We start from the raw sequence: 14,861 nt of genomic DNA, 5'->3' as shown, positions 1-14,861 counted from the left end.
TAGCAGAGATAAAAATCAACACATGCAGGGAACAAGAAAGAAAAGGCAGTGCAAGAGTGAGTCAGCAAATGTAAGCAATATGTTAGTCAGGCAAGCATTTCTGAATGCACCACCAGGCTGCTCACGCTGCAAAGTCACAGCCCTGATAACCTGGAAGACCATCCTGATGTGAGGGCCCCCATCCTTTTGCAGAGGGACCTCTACATTTTCATACTGCTTTTGGGAAGGTTTTAATGTAGATTTTTTTCCACTGCCCCCACCCTCCCCCCATCATTAAGCCTGAGAAAGGAAAAAATCTGTGCCATGTTTAGAAAGACAGAGATGTGAGCATGGAAATCTGGAGGAGGCTGGCTGTGTCAGGTGTCACAATAAAGGCTGCAGGTTTCCAGGATTAGCCAGGTCACTTTGCAAGCCATGAAATGCTCCACCGAGCCTGTTTAGCCTGTGGTTTGGCTCTTCCTCCTGTCAGCCTGCTTTTTCTGCAAAAGAAGTGACTGAGTGCCTCAGAGTGCTGCCGTGTCCCCATCGGTGCTGAACCCATGCAGCAGCCATGGGGAATGGGACTGCACCGCTCCTCTCTGGGGTCACACACATCACAACCCACTGCACAGAGTCCAAGGGACACAGCTGCAGAAAGCAGTGAGGGGGGAGAAAAAGCAAGGCACAAAGCCAGGAAGTTTTACAGAAGTCACTGGATTTCACGTCATCAGCAAACTTATTGCCGTTTTTCTGATCTAAATCCTGTTGTTCCGCCACTTTGAAAATGCAGGCTCTAATTAACTGACATGCTTATATACTCTGGTGCCTGAAGAATACTTGCTTTTGTAAATGATATTTATAAAGCAAGAGCTATTTAATACCTGCTTAACATATATCCATAACCTTCAGAATGTCTCCTATGAGTCAACACAGCCTGACTTAAAATGACATCTTTCCTCTTTCTGTTCTGTAAGGCTTTCTGCAGTGTACAGCCACTACCCCAGAGCGCAGCAGAAGGCAGCCTAAGCCATTGCTCATATTAACTCGTTCAACACTGGGTAGCTTTATGCTGGAGGAAGAACACTTGCACAGAGAGGATTGCATCTAAGCCTGACTCTGGGAAACAAGCCCTTTTCAGTTTAGTCTCCATGCTTTCTTAGCGTTCTCCCATATTTAATCATTTACTCCCCACCCAGTTCCTGCATTTAAAACTCTCCATCGGTATTTCTGCAGGAAGCCTGTGGGAAGGTGGCTTAGTCCAACTTCAGCAGCACTCAGATCTCTGTCTGCACCAAAGCTACAGGTAATGGTAGAGCCATCTCATTACTCATCCTCAAAAATTTACATCCTCTTCCCATTCCCATCACAGGTATGTCTCCCACTGACTTGGATGAATCCCAGGCTCCAATTTTAATAATTAAGGTCCTTGACAGTCTCTAGGTCTCTGGATGGGTGCCTTACCCACTCTTTGAATGAAGCAGGTCGAGCAGGATAGTCTATGAACCACACCACAGGGCATTATCACAGCAGACCGTGGGATCCAGTTAGAGAGGGAAGTTTGCTCAGTTCACCACTTAAGAGTGTTTATTCCCCCTCATGCAGCCATAACAAAACAGCTCAGACTGCATGAGTGCAACATTTGGGCACACAAGCACCTGAGTGCAGATGCCACCATGGATACTACCTAGGACACATCACCTCCATGCTGTGCTTCCTCCAGGACTGCTTTCAGGACAGCTACACAGGCAGCCTCCAGGCAAGGCAGCTGGAGCAGTGTGTTAGTTTACTGCCTCTGCTGGTCCCTTCCACTCGGCCACAGGAGATCACAGTCCCAGGAAGAATCATGAAAGGCAGCTCAGTTTACCCAGCTGTGGCAGTGCTTCCACGTGTGCAGCATGGGGCCAAAGTTCAGCCCTGGGAAACTGCTCCACTGCCAGCAAACCCAAAGCATCCCACCCTAATGTCACCCCCTTGTGCAACCTGGCTGACCAGGAGACTGTCCCTGTTGCCTCACAAACTGGCTGACATTCAAGAGGGAGCATTTGATCCAGCAGCCAGGAAAATTGCATGATGGTACCAAGTTTATGTCTGTCCATGTAATGGGAGACTCTCCAAAGTTTTGGGAACCCAAGTCTTGCCTTCTTTTACTGTCACACAGGACTTGGGAGCTAAGATGAGAGACCTCTGGGGAAAGGCAGTGGAAATGGTCATTTTCATTTGGGAAAGACTTCCAGCTGCAATGGCTTCATGCAGCTCTCAGAGCAGCCCTTGTGGCTGTGTGGATCCACCACTTTCAAGGCATCCTTCCTGTTCTTTGAAATGCTACATTACAGAACTTTGTGTCATTAAGGCATCTAACACCAGGAATGAGACTGTGGGATTCTGTCTTGATCTTAGCAAAGGGAAAAGGAATCTTAAAATACCATAACTCTTCATGGTAATACAGTGAACACAAGTGTCCCTCTTTCAAGATGTACAGCTAATTTACAACACAAGAACTACCTGAAACTCCATTGAGTCAAGACTCAGTCTTGAAAATTTAAACAAGGTAAGTGGGTTAAAGATGTCTGAAGCCAAATTTGTACCCCCTGCAAACAGATACAACACTATTTAGTTTATGGAAAGGAGTCTAACTCTGCCAGCAATAAATATGGATTGTAACTAAGGTCATCAGGACACAGCCTGTAAAGACAAAATGCTGGACCACAATCATAAAAGCATAGGCAAGATACCTGTGGTCTGTCAAAAATTTCCCTCAATCCTATATGCCATTTTACTGGAAGCAATGAACACTGGTCACAGTACCTGCAACAGTTCATTGAGGCACAGCAAAGGACCACCCTCAGTATCTTACACACTTAGTATGCCTACTCCAGAGCCACCAGAATTTATATGGAAAGATGCTCCATGGCACCCCAAGAGTTGAAGTCAGAAGAACTGCTAAGCCAAGAACAATTGGAAAGCCTGAGGTCAAAATCTGCATTCCCAGCTTTAATGCCAATACACGATCAATGCTAACAGATCCTGTTTTGTTACCCTCATCCAATTTTCCTCCCATCAATGGCATGCCACTACAGAAAGCAGAGGAAGGAGCTCTGCTTGTTCACCCCACAATAAAAAGCTGTGGTAGCTCTTCCAGTTACAGTTTCTCTCCAATCTCCAGATTGCCCATATTATCAGCCTGGTGTATTTTTTTCTAAATGTAGGCACAACTTTCTTCATTTTCTCCTAACATCTTTTCCAATTATTCCATTTACAGTAATGACCATTTCAAAATATGTGAATTGTCATAATTGTTTTACATACCAGATGCTACATTACATTTAGCCAACACACATAAGTTCGGGAGCTAAATCTTTTACGTTTTACTACAGACTAACTTTAGTATTTTTCCACTTAGTGACTGGGAAGTGGCTTTTAAAAGAGAGGGCCCTTTTATACCAGTATACCATGGGGCTGTGCAAAGGTACAAGCAAGTACTCTTCCTCGGTTATTATTGCCTTATTCCAGAAACAAAGTGATTTTCTCAGAAGATGGCAGTGGGACTACCCGATGCAGTGTTTGTTACGTTCAGCCAGAGACAGCTCAAGGCCAGGCCCATGCTGCCCAGCTCCACCAGCCCAACACCAAAATATGCACCAGCTGTTTCCCACTGTGCAGGGTGTTATGCAGAAACATCCAGGGCCTTCCCCAGCCACTTGTGCTGCTGATTTAACTGCTCCTAAAGGGGAAAAAGATATACAGAAAATGAAAGAGGAATGGGAAAAGCGTGGGAGAAAGTAAAAACCAAATAGGTACCTGAAAAAAGAGAAAAATGCATTATGAGGGAGAAGAAGGAAGAAGGATCAGGAGAAATAACTATGGTCTAGTTTGCTCCCTGAGTCTCTACATTTGGTAAGAGAGGGAGTGGTTTTACAATAAAACTTAGTTCTCTCAGCTGCCCACTTCCTGATGAGTCAAGACACCTCACATGGCAGGCATCTGTGGTCAGACAAATGCCATCACCAGTGCCTGCAAGATGCTCCTAGGACCTGACTGAGTGAACAGTAATACAAACTGTCTGTAATCATCAAATACCAGAATCTCAGACGTTAAACATCCCAAGCAGGATCAAAAAACATCACATCTGGAAGGATCTGGGAAGCACATCCACTGTAACTACCATCTTTTTTCAGGGGCACCATTACACAAGGACCACCTCTGACAAACATCAGGGGACTGGTTTTCAGAATCTTTCTTTCAGCAAAACGTTTTCCTTTATTTCCTAAAAAGTGTGAGCATCCTGGGCACAACAGCCTTGAGACAGTCAGGCTCCAAGAATTACAATAGGAATAGCTGGTGTTGATCCTATCTTTCAAACAAAATTTTAAAATTTGTCTATGATCTAAGCACTGATATAGGAGAGGAGCTCTTGGAAAATGCTGGAAAGCTTATGTGCATTTCTTAAAACTGAAAGATATGCATTTCAGTCCTGATATTAGAAGTTAGTGAACAAGGACACTGAAGATTTCTTTCAGTGCTATAATATAACTTCATGGTCTCTGGCTGTTTGGAGCCATTCTCTCCCCAGTGGAACAGAAGCAAAACTCCCCACTGGGTCACAGAGATGGTGGCAATGTAGCAGCACAGATCTGGCTGTGACAGTCCAAGCAATAATTTGCCTAAACTTTTAAAAAATAGTGAGTTTTGTCTGCTTGGAGTACTAGTCTTAAACTAAACCCAAAGTTAGGGGCAAGCTAAGAGTTTTTCATTGCATCCATGGGCAGTGCCTTGCCCAGAAGGAATCTTGCCTAGCATAAGACTCCCAAGTAAGATTTTAAAAAAATGTATTTAAGTCCACAGTATTTACAGAGTGCTAAAACACCAAATAATGGCGTAACAAAATAATCTGATCATCTGTGTACACTGCCATTTCAAGAGGCAATGTCACTTCCAGACAGTTGTTGTGTGACCAAAAATAGTATTTTCTTTATCAGACATGTGATCAAAATAAGATATTTAAGCACACAGGAGCAGTCAGGTCAGATCAAAGGTTGAATTGGGCAGTATTTTGTTTCAGACAGTGCCAATAGCAGAATTTTATGAAAGCCTATAATGGGGAAATGCCCTCACAAAATAATGTAAAGACAACATTATGCATCCTGAAATACCTCTACCTGCTAAACAACCTGTTTCATCATGAGTCTGAAATGAATGCTGCACACTCTCATCAGCAGTTCTCCTTAGCACATCCCCACAGCTTCTGCTTTTACCTGGGAAAGGCAGTGAAATCACCCACGGGTTTGGCTGGGTTTGGGCTGGATGCTCATGAGCACGGAAGATGCCATGAACACATGGAACAGGATGGATCCTTGTCCACAGCTGGGACCAGGGCTGAGCTGCAACAGAGTCCAGGGCAGCTGGCAGCCCCAGAGCTACTGTGCCAGCCAAGCAAAAGTCTTTGTGAAAGTCGAGGTAAACAAGAGCATCTAGACATCCATGTGGTGGACAAAGCAGCTTGGAGTTTTCTGCTTGGCTGTCAAGCCAAGGTGAGTGAGGAAACAAGAAGAAATTGAAATGCAAGGTGTCTACATAATGTCCTGCTAATAACTAACGTTTCTTTTGCTTGTGACCTGCAAAGACATGGAAAAGGAGTTGGACAGCTAGCTCCACCAGGGAGAACAAAACGGAAGAAAAGCCACGGCTTTCAGCTGCCTGGAGATGATGTATGTTGGCAACAACAAAATTCCTAATTATGTTTACAGAGGACCTGCAGTCAGAAGAATCACATCAGGGGACCCAGAGGGTAAATCCTCAATTAAAGCTAAAAGGAAAATCACATAAGGAAAAAGACAGACTTTCTAAACATTTGTTAATAAACCCACTATCTGAATGGCACAGTGCAACAACTTTGGCATCCCACTTTTGTTTATATTTAGGGGATTTTACTGCTATCTTAAGTAGTTCTTAATGGCTCTATATATTAAAAAAAAAAAAAAAAGAGAACTGAAACCCAGGAAATTTTATTAGTCAAAAGATAAGAGGCCTCTTTTTTCAAAAATTAACTTGGCCCATTGTTTCTTTCCCTTAAAACATTATTTGGCACTCCCTGGGATTGCTCTTTCCAGGTGTATTTATACTACTTATGGCTCAAGACATATAGAGCAGACATTTGGCCTTAATAACACTCTTGACTGACCTTAAATTTTATGTCCAGGGGTAACTGAGGCCATCAGATACCAAAATCAACACATTCAATCTGACGAGCTCGCAACCTGGATGACGTCCAATTCATTTTTATTCAGTTTGCAGACTTCACATACTGAAACTATTTACTAACAAATTTTAAAAATTCTTTTTAAAAGTTATCATCAGATGTTGATGCCTGAAGTTTTACTGGACAATTTGAAGGACAGTTCCTTTCATAAATTTGCAATTAGAAATGGTCTAGACTTTTGCAGTTTAATCCCATGATAAACTGTCTTGCCTCTAATATTACAGCAGCTCTTCTCAGTCCTCAGTTACCACAATCAAGGAGACAAACTTTGCCCCACATCCTTGGCAAGAATAAAGTATTCTTTGCTGCTATACAAGTGTAAAGGTGCATAGCAATAGTGTAAGACCATTATGTTTTCTGTACTGCTGTATTGTAGCTATATACAGATCTTACCACCTCAGGATCACCTCTGTGGCACAGCAGAAAGCCAACTTTGAATATTCCCACAAAGTTATTATTCCCTATTTCACAGCAGAGGAACTAAGGCACAAAGAGAAATTTTCAGAGATGACACAGGTCCTTAATTTCCATTGAAATAATGGGACTCAGGGCACCTGACTGATGCACATCTTCTAAAAAGTGGCTATGGCTGCCTTCAGTTTGAAGTCAGGCTCTCCACATCCTCAGAGATATCATTCCCCTGCATGCCATGCACCCCATAAACCACTGCCTGTGCTCTGCAAGGTCCCTACTGCCCTGGCATAAGGTAAACCACTGACTTGCATCTCCCCCTCTTGTTCCCCACTCTGAATACCAGCTCTCCCACAGGAGGTCAAAGACTGCTCAGCAGATGCAAGCTCTGCCCATCATTTCATGGCATGTCTGCTCTGTGAGACCTGGGTCCCTCTCCAGGCAAACTGAGGTCATGTTGGTTTTGGAGTCCTTCCACCTTGCTCCTAGTACGTAAATAAAATTCACACCAAAAAAAGTTTGTGTCCTCACAAAAGTCAACAAACAAGTCTCGCAACTGATGGTTTGCAACAGAGCACATAGTACAAGGCACACCGTGAAGGGCAGTATCAGTACCATTGCTACTTTGGCACTGAAAGCAATCATACTATTTGCAAACCTTGCACACAAACTGATACAATTTTCTCCTTCTATTAGCCTGGGTGCAGCCACAGCCTCACTGTTTCCCGCTCTGTTGACAGCTTGCGAAACGTTAACCTGGCTGTCCCCGCAGAGCTCCCCATGGGGCTGCACCAGCCTTCCCCAGTGAATCCAGGAAGCCCCAGGAGATGTGATGCTGGGATGCATACAGGAACAGCACAGCTTGTAGTAGCAGCAGTCTGGGACACTCTGGCAGCACAGCAGAAGAAAAAAACCCTACCACTCCAACCTAGGAGAAGGCTCAACTGGGCTGACAAAACTGTTGGTAAGAAAAAAATTACTGGGTAGCACCACACAGGTAATCTTGTTACACAAAGATCTCACATATTGATATAGCCTAGGCAAGTGAAAAATTTATTTCATATTTCAGACAAATTTACAGTTAAAAATAATGTTTTAATCTCTGCTCTTTTCCATTAAAAGAAAAAGCACTTAAATTCTTAACAAAGCTCTCCAAAAAGTGTTTTGGAACGTCAACGTTCCCAAATGTCATATTAACTTCTGAAGATGATGGCAAGCTCCTAAACTACTCTTGGCTCCACTCCTATAAGTTTATTATTCCCAGAACTATGTGGTGTTTCACAAAGTAGAAGAGAAGTTGTCACTCTCAAGAGGTTTAAAATCACGGAGGCAACATGATGACTGATACATTCATATTATAGGAACAGAGTAAACAAAAGGTCAATGCCTATGTTTCAGTGGTAGGCTGAATCAAGAAGACACTGATGTTTTGTCTTCAGGATGACATTTTGGTGTCCACCATATTTTAAAAATTTTTCTTCCCCAAACCCACAGAGACAGAAAACACCTGAACTCTGAAAGGACATCTACTGTTATTCCTCATAGACTCCATCCTTTTATTTTCAAAGAGCCAAAACCCTGTGGTAGTCCAAAACACCAGTTTTTGGTTCAGAAAGGCCTGAAGGATGAAAGAAAGGCAAAGAAGTGGGATCCTCTAATCTCTGCCATGCACTGGTGGCTCTGTCAGCTTTATAGCCAATTTGCACAAGAGAGCAGGAAAAATCCTGTCTGGAGAATGACATGTGGAGGAGGTAGGCTAAATTTTTGGGCCAACTGAATTCTGCTCAAGTAAAACAGTCTCTCTGTTGAAAAGAACCAATTCATATCTTCCCTTTGAGTCCTTCCTGCAGCACAGAGGAAAGTACAGGGTGACTGCAGCATCCCTCTCTACATCCTTCACTTGGCATCTAGCAAGAACTCAGGGCTGGGAGGGGGGGGGCAAAGTAATTTACATCAGTTTTTGGCTGCTACGTACATATGCCTGGAGAGATACGCTCACAGCCTCTCACTCTTGATTTCTGCATGAGGTAAGAGCAGCTTAAGTGGATGAGAAGAGCTTGTTCTGCATTTAGGAAACAAACCTGTCTAGGATGATGGTGCTTGTGTGAATTATTAAAAGGCAAGTGCATTTACAAATCCAAATTAGCTGACCCTCTGACTTTCCACATTTATCTCTAGTTTTGACTTGAAAGAAAATAACACCAAAGGACAAATTTCTCCCAGCACTGGCTCCATTTTCTGCCTCTTTCACATAAAAGTTTTGGTAACAAAAGGTTAAAAATAACTTCCTGCACAGATGTTTTCTTTCAAATACATAAACAGTTATCCCCATCTAAGGTCCACTGAGTTGATTTCAGAATTGAGTTGTCAGATACCAAAAAATTCCCAGCAGTCCTTCTCTCTTTACTGAATCATTACTTCAGGTAATAACAAAACCAGCCAGTTTGTGCAGTAGTGCCCAACAGCATATTTAGGGAATAACCAGTTTCACTTTCATCCTGCTCATCCCTCCTCCCAATACTACCTGCGAGCATGCTGCCAGCTGCCAAGGGTTAAACCTTGGCTTTTTAGGAAGCAAAACAGGAGAGGAATGAGAGAGGAGTGAGGAGAGTCTGCCCAGGGCAGCAGCTGGCAGGAGGACAACAGGCTGGGGCAGGGATGTCCGGAGCGCTGCAGCAGCCGGTGGAGGAGCAGAGGAAAAGTTTGTCATTTTAGGCAAGCCCCGGTGTGACGTCAGCTCTCCCAGATAATCTCAGCGCAGTCAGCACAGGCCTCCTGCCTCCCCATTGGTGAGCCCCTCGTCAGCAGACATCTGAAGATAATTATTATTGGCCAGACAATTATAACAGGAACGACTGTCACTTCGTGCTGCTGCCTGAACCTGGTGCTCTGCAGCACGATGGAGAAGGACTCCGGCGGTCACTACTCCATCCAGGCATTTCTGTCACTTTGCCTTTCCTGAGCACCCGCCAGCTTTTTGCTGCCTCACTGGCTGCAGCTGGGAATCAGTATCTCAGTGCTACAACACTTTTTGCTGCATGTCTGACAGAACATTTGTGAATTTTCTCCACAAATATTAAACATACTTACTCATAAGAAATAAAGGATTAGAGTTGCATTAATTCTCATGCAGCAGTTTAAAGAAAAAAAAATCCTTTGCAGACTATTTACTTCATTCAATTCCCTCTTTGAAGAAGTTTGGGAGGAGGTGCTGAGAGAGTTTGATTTGAGAAATCATTTAAAGCAATTATTTTAATAAACATTTGACTTAATCCTGAACATGCTGAAATCACACCTCCCATGATTTGAGTACAACGTGACAATATCTTAAAGTGATACTTTATTTTAAATGCAAAGCTACTCTATGGCACTATATTTAAACATGTACCAATACCAGCTTTCCCACCAAATAAAGTATAAGGAGTTTCATGAGAGTAAGTGGACCTTCTGTTCCTTAACCTCCTGAAATCCTGCCATTGTTAATTTAGGGAAGGCAACTAATTGGCAGCTCTTGTTATCAGAGACCAGCAGACTGCAGGTCCATCTTTGCAGTCTCCAAGCTGCCTCCCTGCATGAGAACCAGGCAGTCTGGGGGCTATACCTAAAGGTGTGCGTAAATATAAAGCCAGGCACTCAGGGAGGCATGAAACCTATCTGCTCATAAATATCAGGCAACAGACTATTCATTTCTCCTCAAAAACAGCAGCCTCTTTACAGCACTGCTAATCCAGGCCCAAGCTTTAAAGAGGTCTCAGTGCCATGCATGTTTCAGGATGGGGTCCTCCATCTAGTGAAGCAGGACCATCTGGAATGAAGCAAGGAGGAGCTCATTCACTGCCATTAGACCAATATGCCCTCAGATGGGATTTTCAGGGGCAAATGGCAGTAAGGAAACAAGCCCTGGGATGGGAAAGAAAAGACTGGGTGCCAGCTACCGGTGAGGGCAGAGGACATACACTTGCCCCAGGGAGTGATGAAACTTGGATCAGGCTCAAAGGACCAAGGCAAAGAGGGGCAAGCCTTGGCTGAACAGAACCAGACCTTGCACCATGATCCTTCCTGACCAACCATACCAGTACCTAGGGGTGTATGCCACTACCCCCAGGCTTTGAGTTCAAGCTTTTCCAGCTTTAGGCTTACACAGTTTTAATTAAAAGGGCATGATGGTGTTTTAACCAGCTCAGAACTCAAGAGGATATGTAAAAGGATTCACATCCCTCCTCGAACTAGGCTACATCTTCATATGCAACCTAGTCAGACATTTCAAAATCCAAAAGTCATGGTCAACTCCTTAGAGCCAATTCATGCCCCCTAACACCCTACTGCCTTTTTTTGTGTGTGTGTGCATGTTGTAAGGTAACAAGACATAGTTCTGAGATGAGTAAAATAGCAAATGCCACACCTAGAGAATTTGTTTACCTTCATGTTAGAAATTGTAATGGTATGGCACCCTGATTTAAATATTTTAATAACAATTACAGTATAAAATCCTGACAGTCTTTCCTTAAGCATGTCCCCCAGTCTGTCTTCCTGCTCCAAGAATGAAGGAACATGCTTATCCCTACATACTACTGTCTGACAACTTCATGTCTGATGGCTCTTATGTTAAGGATGTGTACATTAAGGCTACACCTACAAAGTGCAGGAGCCATGTACTCTGACATTGATGTCTGCATACACAGACCTATTGAGTCATCCTCAAGGAAGTAAAAAAAATCTGCTGTATTTTACCAGTTCAGCTCCCTGCAAAACCCAAATACTTGAACAGCACCTGTTTCATTAAGCAAGAGTGTTTCTTCAAGATAAAAATGCACAATTTAACCTGAAACTTTTAAGAGTCCTCAGCAGCATCTTCAGGAAAAGCCTGCCACAACAGAGACCTCAGAGGCTACAGCTCTATTTAATTTCCAAAAACATTCCCAGGACTCAGGAAGATCATTCTCCTTCACTTTCACAAGAATAAAAGACATTAACGGATCAGTTTCCTCAGAGAAGATGAAACTAGACTGAAAAGCATGTGGACATGTATGATTGTGCCTCTCTAGCTGTACAGCAGCAGTGTAACACTGACAGTCTCCTCCTCTGAACCCGGGAAGTGGGAGCCCAGCGTTACGGAATCCCAGCTGACAACCTCTGCAGCACATCAAACTGCCAGAGGGATTTCAATAACACTGCTTAGTATTTATGTGGTACCTGACATCTTCAAGGCACTCGGTAAATATTACTTAAGTAATTAAAGCACCCCATAACATTTCAGCATTATTATCCCCCACTCCTCTGGTCTTTCTTTGCTGGGGAAACTGAGGCCTAGGAGAGGTTATGTAATGTTCCCAAGGTCACATCATGAAGCACAGGAGAGTCAAGGAGAAGATGCAGGAGTGCTAGTTGCTAGGCATGTTCTTTAAAATAAACTGTATCTCTCCTGGGTTGATTATTATATATACTCATGTATCTCCCTCCATCCTCTTTCACCAGCATGTCCTATTCTGATGCCAATTTTCTTCTGGAACATGGACAGAATGGGAAGCATCCAATACTCCCAGCCCAAGAATATCTATGTGGCCTCCTTTCTCCTGAAACATGAGTGACACCAGGCACCCTTCAAGAGGTGATGAGCTCACCTGCAGAACAGAGGGAGACATACATGCACTTAAATGGTCATTTTAATGATATTGTCCTTAAAATTCCCCAGACAAATCACTAAAGGATTCTAGCACATCCCTGGCTGAGATCCACCTAGGATCCCGGACCACTCTGTCCTACAAATGTAGACACCAAAGCCTGGGCCCAGAGGCAGTCCTATACTACCACTGTCCCATGAGGGTGCCATGGGGAAAGGTCTCACTCAGGAGCTCAAAAGGGCACACAGCCCTGCCAGGGGAGAGCATGCAGGCAATGCAAAAGCTGGGTGCTATCTGGAGAGAGAGACCACAGGAGCAGCAGAAAGGAGCAGCAGAAAGGGCAAGACTGGGCACTAGGAGAGGGTGGTCAGGGACAGTGCCCCAGCAAGGCACAGCTGAGTGGGGGCAGATTGTGAACACAAGGCCCGTGCAGGTGGACAAAGCCAGGACAAGAACCGGGGCAAGGTGGGCAAGTGTCATCGAGAGAGGGATCCCGGCCCCAAGCACAGCGGAGGGGGGAAGGGCAGCTGGGGCTCTCTCTCCATCCTCGTTTCCCTGCTACCGGCCAAGGCCCGGGGATGCCCCCGGGGCAGTGCCTGGCAGAGAGCAGCCTGCCGGCACAGCCACTCCCCTTCGGCGGGCCAGCCTGGGAGCGTGGGTCCTTCTGCGGGGCCGTCAGGCTCCGGCTCGCCGCCACCCGGGGAGCCCCGACGGTCCATGCGCAGCCCGGGTCCCGCCGCGGCTCGGCTCGCCCCGGCTCCCCGGCCGCACGCACACGCCGGGAAAGTTAAAAACCGCATGGCTGCAAATGAAGTTTAATACGAGCTGGGGGAGGGGAGGGGGAAGGCAGAGGGGCTCCGCGGGGAGCGCGGGCAAACGCGCAACTTGTTTGAACGAGGCTGCAGCGCGGCGAGCGGCAGGGTCGGGCAGGGCTGGAGGCGAGGGAGGCCGAGGGCAGAGCCGGGGCACGTGTGCGGCTCTGCGCCGCCGGGCCAGCCAGGGCGCGGCGGGAGGGGGCGGCGGTGGGGCTCGGGCCCCGCAGCGCACCGCACCGCGCCCGCGGCGGGATGCTCCGGCCTTGTGTAACCCGGCGGGGTGGACCCCGCCCGGGCGCGCAGGTAGCCCCGGCGGCAGCGCCCGTGTGCCCGTGCACGGCGGCGCAGAGCCGAGCCGAGCCGCACCGCGCCGGCCGGGCGCAACCCGCGCACCCGGATGGGCTCAGCGCGTCCCCGATCCGGGCGGGCGGCGGGGCCCGGGGGCGGCACTCACCAGTTTTCCTGCATCCACTGGATGGCCGCATGCTCGTTGAACTGCTTCTCAAATTCGTATTCCTGCAAAGTCAACACTGACATGTTCATTGGCCCGGTGGCTGCGGAGCCGCTCCCCGCGCCGAGATGCTGCCTGCCGCCGCCTCGGGAGCCGGGCCCCTGCGCGCCCGCCGCCGGAGAGCCCCCGCCTCTGGCCTGGCCCGCCCCGCCTCAGCGGTACCCCGGGTTTAACATAGCTCCGCTCCCCTCCGCGCCTCTCCTCCCGGGCCCGCCGGTCTCCTCCTCTTCTGCGGCCGCCGCGCAGCGCCCGGGGGCGGCGCGGTCTTAGTGCCCGCCCGCCGCCGCCGCCGCCGTCGCCGCCGCCCGGGACACCCGCCCCCGCCGCCCCTCGCGCAGCCCTGGCGCTCCCCCGTGCACCGCGCCGGGGCTGCGCTCCTGGCAGGGAGGAAGCCCCCCACACACACCGCAGGCTGACAAAAATAGCTACAAAAATAGGAAGCCCCCACCCCTGTGCTGAATCCATGCCGCAGCGCCCTGCGTGCCCTTGCCGGCCAGCCGGGAGCTAAAAAGCACGGGCTCGAATTTAGGCAGAAAGGCAGACGCATACCCTCCCCCAGAAGAAGCCTACACACCCCCGACATGTCCTTTTTTGCATTTAGACCCCAGCGCACCTGCTGCGATTGCCTTCATCCCGCGGGAGTGGGCTCTCGGCCCCCCTGCCCAGCCGGTCCAGCTTGCTGCGGGGACAGGGGCTGTAGCTGGGTGTCCCCATGCGAGGGGCACCGTCCTGCAGCCAGGCTGCCCCGAGCTCCCTGCTGTGCACAGACACGCTTTTGGATGTTACAGTCTGCATGGGGCTGGTGGAGCATGGGGCAGAGACCCTAAGTCTAACCATCACCTGCTGAGCCGCTCTCGCAGTTGGGTCACACAGTGTTTATGTAGCCTTAATTTTCCTTCCCGTCTCATCTGCCACTTGCTGATGTTTCCAGCTGTGCTCTTCCGACTCCAACAGCATCCTGGACGTGCACTGCAGTACAAGCCAAGCTAAAAGAGTGGTTGGTCCCAGCCCCCATTAAACTTGCAGTCTTAAGGCAAGAGGAAAACAGGGTCAAAGCCAGTGTAAGCAAGCAGGTCCAGCAAGGTCAGGACTCTCTTGACTTTCCTGGACTTCAGTACTCATTGACATGGAAGCTTTTAGTATCATTAAACCCAAGCACTGAGAAAATGAAAAAAGAGAGCTCTCAAGTATTGAGACATCAACAGCTAACCAGTCTGATGATCCTGCTTGCAGTTGGACTACCATGCTCTTCAAAGTCATGTTTTTCA

The 14,861-nt window shown here is 47.2% G+C and overlaps 1 protein-coding gene across 1 annotated transcript in view; it reads right to left on the bottom strand.

Moving 5' to 3' along the window:
• Nucleotides 1-13,825, bottom strand: part of ELOVL6 (ELOVL fatty acid elongase 6) — a 79,280-nt gene extending 65,455 nt beyond the window's left edge. Inside the window, exon 1 of the mRNA XM_036382110.2 lies at nucleotides 13,537-13,825. Within this exon, the coding sequence (XP_036238003.1) occupies nucleotides 13,537-13,625 (89 nt within the window). The 5' untranslated portion in view covers nucleotides 13,626-13,825. The remainder of the gene's footprint in view (nucleotides 1-13,536) is intronic.
• Nucleotides 13,826-14,861: the final 1,036 nt, after the last annotated feature.

This window comes from Molothrus ater, chromosome 4, assembly GCF_012460135.2.
Source record: "Molothrus ater isolate BHLD 08-10-18 breed brown headed cowbird chromosome 4, BPBGC_Mater_1.1, whole genome shotgun sequence".
Lineage (NCBI taxonomy): Eukaryota > Metazoa > Chordata > Aves > Passeriformes > Icteridae > Molothrus > Molothrus ater.
This window is presented reverse-complemented; position numbering and strand designations above follow the sequence as displayed.